At 36.1% G+C, this 9,261-nt stretch overlaps 1 protein-coding gene across 1 annotated transcript in view; it reads right to left on the bottom strand.

Moving 5' to 3' along the window:
- Window positions 1-9,261, bottom strand: part of LOC102014763 (solute carrier organic anion transporter family member 1B1) — a 61,540-nt gene that overhangs the window by 2,643 nt on the left and 49,636 nt on the right. Inside the window, exons 13-14 of the mRNA XM_005379050.2 lie at window positions 4,996-5,060; window positions 3,317-3,434 (exon numbers count right to left, since the gene is read on the bottom strand). Coding sequence (XP_005379107.1) covers window positions 3,317-3,434; window positions 4,996-5,060 — 183 coding nt within the window. The remainder of the gene's footprint in view (window positions 1-3,316; window positions 3,435-4,995; window positions 5,061-9,261) is intronic.

The raw sequence follows: 9,261 nt of genomic DNA, 5'->3' as shown, positions 1-9,261 counted from the left end.
AAGAAAGAAGAAAGAAAGAGAAAGAGAGAGAGAAAGGAAGAAAGGAAGGAAGGAAGGAAGAAAGAAAGAACCTTCCTGATTGATGAACAAAAATGAAAATTTTAAATGAAGTTTGTTAGTTAGAAGAAAAATTTTACACAGATACCTCTCAATTTATGGTAGTTTGATTGGCAATTTTCAGCTTTACAGTGATGCTAAAGTAATACACATTCCATAGAAGCTATACTTTTAATTTGGAATGTTTCCTGCTAGGGGTAAGTGGCATGACACTCTCCTGGGGTCCTGAGCAGCAACCACATGCTGTAGCTCCTGGTCAGCTGCACAGTCACACAGTAAGCAGCCCGCACTTTGCAGGGCACTGTGCTGCTAGCAGTTTTTGGATACTGTGTTTAGTATTTTCACATCCTATCATGTGTACAAAAGTGCTGTCTGAGCATCCTGTGAATATTTCACTTTTTCTTCTTGCTCAGATGATTTCTAAGTAAGAAGTCAAATGTAATCTTTTCCTCCTCTGTAAGGAAGATTCTTTCCTGTTGATTTCTTTCAAGGTTTTTTTCTTCAGTCTTAACTGTCTGTAGTTTATAATGGTATGATTAACTATAGCTTCTCCATGTATGTGCATAAGATACTCAAAAATTTTTTATAACATTGGCTTGGTTTTACATGGTTTGCTCAACTGTAGTCTAATGTAAGTGTTCTTAGCACTTATAAAGTAAGCTACTCAAAGCTATGATGTTTCGTAGGCTAGGTAAGGTGTATTAAATACATTTTTGACTAACACTATTTTCTTTTCTTTCACTCTAAAGATAAAAGAATGAAGACATATTAATAAACACATGAACATAAGCAAAACAACACAAAAACAATAAAAGCAATACTGAATTTCAGACAAGGTGATAGGAAATTAACAATGGTTGTTATAGTACAAATTGTTATCTTCAAATTGATTATTCAGATAAACAAATATAGGCATGTAAGATTGATCAAACAATTAAACATTAATTGTTCCTTTCAATAAAGCAATAGAAATCAAGAGTACAATTACCTTAGCTGTCCTGTGTATACATATACAAATATTTCCCTTCTTTCTTTCTTTTCTTTTTTCCCTCACCCCAGTTGTTCTTTCCTTTTGAGAAGTTTCTTTCCCTTTTGCAATATCTATTGTACCTTTTAGATACTATTTTCAAATTATAATGAGTTTTATCAGAACATCACCCCATCATATACCCAGGAATATCTGTAAGTGAGAAACTTGGCTCTACATAAGAGAAAGAACATTGTAAAAGGAATAAAGCAAAGTAAAAGAAAAACTTTTATTTCTCTGTTCTTAATGTATCTAAGATACGAGTTCAAAATAACTGCAATGATATTTTTGATTATACATATATGAATATGCTTATGCATGTTTACATAGACATGAAATAGATAACAGCAATCAGGAAAGGGATAGAAAATACGAATTATGGTTCTGTGTTACTGTAAATAATGGTATAATTGTAGGAAATTGAACTTGCATTAGTTAGAAATGGCAAACTATGGGGGCATAGTTTATAAGGCAAACTAGAAGGCAACCTTGAAATTTTGAAAAATAGTGTACAACATATACTAACAAAGAAAAATGGAATTATAGAAAATTCTTAATTAAAACTAGTACAGGCAGAAAAAGAATTGACGATAAAATGGAAACAAAAACAAACAGAAAAATGTAAAAATATGTTAGATATTAATCCAAGTATATTAGTAATCATTTTGATTTTCAGTGATCTAAGTGTATCAAGGAAAGGATCAAGATTGTTGGAGATGAAAAATAAGGCCAAACTGAGAAAGAGTCTACACAAAATCCAGTTTAAATATAAAGACTTGTAAAGAACAAAGTAAATAAATTAAGATATACCACGCGGATGCTAAGAAAAGAAAGCAAGAATGGCCACATTAATTTCAAATAGATCACTCTTCAAAAAAAGTTGTCAGGGATTTAATAAAACCTTAGACAGTGCTAAAACTGTCAGTTCTCTTGTTATCATTTAAGAAGACACAACAATCATTGCAAAGAGAAATAGATGAATGTTCTAATATAATTGGCACTTGAGAAATGGACAGAACAAGCACGCAAACATAAGTAAGGACATAGTTGGACCCAATAGTACTATCAATTTACAGAATATAATAGACATCTGTAAGCTACTTCACTCAACAGAAATAGCACAGAATGCAAATTCTAAGTTGCATTCCATGTCTCCTGGCCCTTTCACTCCATCTTTAAACTCAGTATTAATGGCCTTCCTCTTCTATTTTTAAAGATCCTATGTTTACCTTAGACCCTAACTGATAATCTTCCTGTCCGAGGTCAGTCGATTAGCAGCTTTATTCTGCCTCAGACCTTAACAGAGAATTTTCACAGTTGCAGGGATTGTGACACAGGTATCTTTAGGGAGCATTTTTGTGCACAACACAGACACCAAGCCACAGATTTCAAAAGTCCACTGATTCTAAGTCAGGATATGTAAGAAGCCCTAACTTAAGTCCTTTACGGTGAAGCTGTTGAATACTACATCTGAAGGGAAGATATTTATCCAAAGAAAGTACATGGATAAGACCAATTACCTTAAAAGAATAAGACAAATAGACAATAGCTAACTTGGTAACAGAAATTTGAAAATTTGAAAACACTCTACTGATGGCTTTGATGTGTCAAGTGAAAACAATTGCCAGTTTAGAATTCTACATTATGTGAAAATGTGTTTTATTATAAGGCTGAAATAAACATATGGACTCAGGACACTGGGACAGACACACTGGGGGAACTAAAGATACTCACGAATGGGAACTTCCAGAACTGCTTCAGAAAGTGGAAAGAATGATGGGATAAGCATACTGGAAGAAGAGGTGAGTGTTTTAAAGGAGATTAATGAAATCTTTCTCAATGTAATACATTAAAAAAATTACAATACCCTGTGTCTCACAATCAGACTGCATATGTCTTCTTAGAGGAGCCTACCCATATAGATCTTGTTCCCTGCAAAAATTACAGTGAGAGCTTTTTGGTGTGAAGAGAATTTCTGGAAACAAAAAGATATGAGCAAAATCCTAGCTCTTCTTCTTTTAGTGGTATGAACTTGGACAAATATACGTGCACCTTAATTCTTTCATACTAAAGCGGAAGAGATAAAACATTTCCTACAGTCTCTATGTACAAGAAAAAGACAGATTACTTGATACAATACTGAATTATACTGAAAATCTTATCCTTTAGGAATTAATACATAACACAGTCAAAAGAAAAATAAACTAATGAGATACGTATAAGACAACTTACCCAAATGATACTGTATCATAGATCCTACAGGCCCCTCGGGTTCCACAGCTGGTGGTGGACCACTTTAAACATGTTCTATCAATCATGGCCCCAAAATATATTGGAGCTAGAATTCCTCCTGCAACATGAGATAACAGGCCATCAATCCATGGCAAGTTTCAAGTGAAGCTGGATGGTATTCTCCATTGATCCTCACTACTTTGATGTGATAAATGTTTGCCAAACAAACTGATAGAATCCATCCTTGAGATGGTAGAAATGATGTACTTATGATTTTACTTTGTTCTTTTTTTCTATTTTGACAATGATTTTTAAAAAAATTTTTCATGTAAGAATGACACTGGTTAATATATCATACTTCTATTCCATTTTATTTTAATTCGGCTCAATTTTTGAAATAAAGAAATCTTAGAATGATGAGGGACTGATAACTGAAAAACAAAAATCTGAGGAAGGTGGTATTGAATATAAGGGGTGAGACACTTACGTCTATTCCGAGAGTCTCATTTCAGCATATGCCAAGGAGTACTAACAACCCAGATTCTATTTTTGACTTCTGTGGTTTCTATGGTCCTAGGAGGGAGCCACCTCTGCTAGGTAGGGAAGTGCTAGCAGGTACAAAGGCTGCCAGAGAGAGAGATGCACAGCAAAGAATGCTGGGAAGAAGGCTGGGTCAGAATCCCACAGCGCCTCCTTCTTCTCCTCCCTGGCATTCCCCACAGCTCTTCTCACCTTTAAGGATCTGTGACTTTCTTCTGAAATACACTTCCTACCTAGGTTTCCCTTGTAATTTGGCCATGGTCTTGTACTTCTTTCCTTGATTTCCAGAGGTTACAGGGACTAGCCCCTCCTACACCCTTTTCCTTTTACTGTCAGTGGTTGCCTCTGGCCCAGGATTAGCCCTCTGCTGTGTCCCTAGATGAAGGCTTCCCCTTTTCTAGGCATAAGTGAATACTATTTGTAAATCTTACAAAGGGATACCACAAGATTTAGACACTTTTAAAATAAAGGCAGCTGGAGGCAAAAATGGAAAATGGCAATAAATGCCAGAGGATGATTTCCTAAATCTCTGAAAAATCAACTCATTTGGATATTTAGAAACAAACCTTTAACATCTGGAATTTACTCTTTGCTAATAAAATTCAGAACATCCTAAGCTTTTGTTCACCTAGATGTTCTCTTCATCCCAGATGCCTAATCACAGAGTTAGGGTTCTTGTTCTTCTGTCCATTTTTAACTTCTGGTCAAGATTAACTACCCGGACTTACAAGACTTAGCAGCGGAGAGCTGTGCATGTACTATTAGTTTTTATTTTTCACAACCTCAACTTTCAAACTCCCAGAATTTTCAACCTGACTCTAGCATTACCCACATATTTTAATTTAGAACAAAGGCCCTCCACTTTGCCTACCTAGAATAAATATTCTTAAGTGAAAGTCTTTGGGGACTGCCTCTCTTTGTATTATACATGTACTAAAAATATAATGATTCCTTGGTCTTAACAGATTGGTTTTAGAATCAGTAGTCAAATTCTCTTTTAGGTAGCTCAGTTTTCCATGAAAACTGAAATTCTTATCACTTGTGCTTTCCTTATGGTTTCTTACAATTAGAAATTAGTTGTATTCAGTTTCTGAGCTATGCCATGAATATTTACATGCTGGATTTAATCAATTTAATACCTATTCCACGCATAATCAGTGAATGGAACCCCATTGCAAGTGATTTCAATTCGGGTAGAACATTCCTGAAATAAGAAAAAGACAAACAAACATTAGATGTCTTTAAAATACCAAATTAAGTTCAATATTAAAGCATTCTTGTGTCAATTTTTCTCATGACTGAGTGCAAAGCCTCAAGTGAACTGTCCACCTTATAAAAGTGTTATTATTTTGAGGGTTTTTTTTAAAAAAGAGGTACATATATTTGGGCAACAGTAATTATTACCTATTCAATGGCTATCCATTATCTTGACCGCTTCTAAGATCTTATGTATTGTCTCCAATCCACAGTTATACCACTCAACACACACATCCCTAAATCTCAGTTTTGAGGATATCCCTCCTCATGACTACCTCCTAACTTTAGTTGCAGTCCCTATAATATACCATCTTCAGCAAGCCTGAACTCCATGGGCTTCTTCAGACTCTTATCATACGACTTCCAGTACACTTTCAGACTAGTATTGCCTACTTACCGCTTCACATTTTCTATTTTGTTAGAATCTTATTTTTCTTTCTTTCTTTCTACTGTGGAAGATTTACCTCATTTCATGTATTTGCTTGCTTGTGTGTTCTCCTCCCATGTATCTACCCCTCCCCACCACAGACACAATGGAAGCTAAATAAAGATTTATCATATTGAAAATCATTGACAAACTCAAGTGTATATTTTTATTCTATAGTTAGTTTCACAAAATATTCTTTTTTACTAAACTCAAATGTTGGTGAGAGGTTAGTAAATTTTCTCACAAGTGGTAATGTTGATTAAATCACTTTTTAACACAATAAATATAACTATCATTAATAATAGAAGAGTATCTTCTAAAACTGTCATAAGAGTTTAATTTAAGAAGCTAAAATCTATTGAGTATAAACTAATAAGACTGAACTGATTTTTTGTAACTTAGTGTACAGTTTGGCAATAAAGAAAGTCTCTACTTTTGGGGGGACACTTTTGTACTAAGGTGGAACTAGCTATGTCTCTGAAGTAACAAAATAAGTAATGTGTTAGCCAGTAGTTAACTTGTAATGAACTAGGTTTTAGAAGTATAAGCAGATGATAACCAGGTCATCATACTTATATGTGTGTTATGATGGATGTCTGAATGTCCCCCCCCAAAAGCCTCATGTGGTCATGGGGTGTGGGCTTTTCAGAGGTGGCCAAATTTAGAGTTTGTGATTGATTCATCATCAAATGCTGAGATTAAAGGTGTGAATGCTATACACGCCCTAGGGCAATAGTATGCATACTACATTTGTTATGGAAAGAGGCTTGCTGCCCCTTCCTCTCTTTTTGCTTTTGCTATTTTCCCCTATCATGAACTGTCATCCCTCTGCAATCTGCTACCCTGCCTTAGAGCCAGCTGATTATGGACTGAAATCTCTACAAATTGTGAACTAAAAAAAACCTTTCCTCCTTTAATCATGGGTGTTGGGTATTTTCAGAATTTGGTACCAGAGAAATGAGGTCATTGCTATGACTATTCCTGAACATGTGGTTCAGGAGCTTTATGGGTATGACTTATGTGAAGAGTTTGGAAAGATTCTGAGATACTGGTTGAAAAAGTAGCACTGGATTGGCTTAGGCTGTACCATATGGAAGATTCTGGTCAAAGTTTAGAAGACCAGGCTCAGGAGTTTCTGCTGGGAAGAAGAACTGCACTGGCTGCTGGAATCCAGATGATGTGTGTTACAGCTTGGAAGAAAGTTTTCTGCATTGTCTGCATGTATCCAGACTGAGATTAAGGGCAGTAGATTGATTAATCTTACAGAATAAATTTTAAGGCAGTCTAACCTTGAGGTGGTAGCAGGGCTACTTTTGAGGCTTTTAACCAGATTTATATAGAGAATCAAGAGCAACAACCCCAGCAGAATGATTCAAAACATTGTAAGTGTTGCCAAAAAGGATGCTCCAGTAAAGCGTTGGCTGCAAAGACATAGCAGAGGAGATCTCAATTGTTGAGGAGGAACAGAATAGAAATGATGGCCTGAGGGCATCCCAAGAAGCAACAAGACTCTAACATTTGCAATCTCAAAATTAGGAAAATGAAATATTTTGCTTTGAGAATAAAGCCACAGAACACCATGTTCCAGAATGAGGGCAGCATAGAGAATTTGTTCCTCAGAATTGTATCTAGAGTGTCCAGCAATCCAATCACTCAATCCCTGCAGCCAAGAAAGAGGGAAGCCCAGCCACTGCTCCAGTTGACAACAGACCTTGACATCATCCACATAGTGCTAGTTTTAAGTGCATGCAGAATGGAACATTTGTGGGGTCAGGAAGGCCTCCATTCAGATTTCAGAAGGCCTGGGAGGTAAGGCAGTTTGGCCCTGAGAGGGCAGTGTGTGATATTCTGAGTGTGAAGTCAAAGGTGCAGTACAGACCCTTGAAATTTGGGAGCAACAACCAAAGGAAGTGCTGTAGGGCTGGAGCCATCCAAGCTCTTTGAAGTTCACATCATGCACCGATTGCCTGGGATGCTGCACATAGAACTACAGAACTTAATATTTACCCTTCTGGAGTTTGGACTTGCTTTGGTCCATTCATTTGTATTTCCCTGTTTATAACTTTTGGAATGGAAATGTTTGCTTTACACCATTGAATGTTGGAAGTATTTAACTTTCTTTTCATTTGTACAAGGGAGTTTGCTTTAGTTTGAGCTTGCTTTACATCTCAGAGGAGACTTGGGATTTAGACTTCTCCATAATGCTGAAACTGTTAGGACCTTGGGAACTCTTAGAGATGGACTAAATGCCTTTTGTATAAAGCAAGGTACATGAGTCTTTGGGGGATGAGGGGTAGAATGTTATGGTTTGTGTCTGGATGTCCACCCAAAGCCTCATGCAGTCATGAGTGGCAGGTTTTTCAGAGGTGGCTGAATCTAGAGTTTCAGATTGATTCACAGTCTAATGCTTGGATTAAGGATGTGAGCGCTACATGTGCCCTAGGGCAGGTAGACGGCATACAATACAAGGGAGAGAAAGAAGCTTGTCCTCTTCTTTTTTGCTTTTGATATCTTCCTCTGCCATGAAATATTGCCCCTTTGCTATATACCACCCTGCCTTAGAGTCAGCCAATTATGGATTGAAACCTCTACAAACTGTGAGCTAAATAAACCTTTCCTCTTTTAACCTTGGATGTTGGGTATTTCATCTCAGAAATAAGAGAAATTAACTAACACAGTGTATATAATTTTGAAGACCTATATGCAAGTCTTTATGTGTTTTCAGTTTTATTAGATTGAATGATTAACTTCACCGTTGGAGTTGGATGATCTGTTCCTTCTCTAACTTTCTAATCTTTTCTGTGTTTTGCGCCACATCCATTTCAGTGCCTTCCAAACAAACTGCTTGTTTCCATTTCTTGAATGCACTAGCCCATCCCTGCCTGCAGACTTGGGCATCTAAAACCCCTCCCTGAAAATCACTTCATTTGGATACTTGATCGTTAAAACAAATGTCATTTCTTTTAAGAAATACTCTAAGTCTTGCTGCCGCTCACTTCAATCCCAAGGCAATTTTCACTGTTTATTCCTTTTAATGTCACACTTTTTTGATTAGTATTAAGAAAATTTTATAATTACATTTATTTTTAAGCTTATTTGTTTCGTCAGTCTTTTTTGCTGTACTCTAAGATATACGGCAATAGATACCTTATCTCTTTTATTTACCATGAATATTCTTTATCAAGCATGGTATCTTGTGAAAATGTTTGTCTAATAACTGAAGAAAGAAATAAAATCTTTTCATATATTTTTCTTTTACCTACCGAACACTTTGAGGGACTAAATCAAAAGCTATTTTATGGATGGATTAAAAACATTGGAATGTTATTATTGACTGAAGTTTAAATTTAGATCTGATGCACAAATGTTTTCTTTCAATAAAATAAACAGATATTTCACCCTGACAGGCCCATCAGGATGCAAGACAACTGAAAATTAAAAGGTTTTTCAGAGAATGATAGAGATATTATTTAAAATCGAGGCAATTTTCAGTCTGCATTCTAAGATTCCTAGCAAGAGTAGAAAGTATGAAATACAAATTCCATAATGACAGAATCATAGGGAAAACTCTTATTAATTATGGCATCAAAGTATCACAGGAGTCCTAAAATGTGCAATTTCGGATATTAAAATGTAAGAAGATGGGGCTGGGGATTTAGCTCAGCGGCAAAAGCGCCTGCCTGGCAAGCGCAAGGTCGTGAGTTCGGTTCCTGGTACCGGA

This window comes from Chinchilla lanigera, unplaced genomic scaffold, assembly GCF_000276665.1.
Source record: "Chinchilla lanigera isolate Chin_1 unplaced genomic scaffold, ChiLan1.0 scaffold00012, whole genome shotgun sequence".
Classification (NCBI taxonomy): domain Eukaryota; kingdom Metazoa; phylum Chordata; class Mammalia; order Rodentia; family Chinchillidae; genus Chinchilla; species Chinchilla lanigera.
Note: the sequence above shows the minus strand (reverse complement) of the source record. Positions and strands in the feature narration are given on the sequence as shown.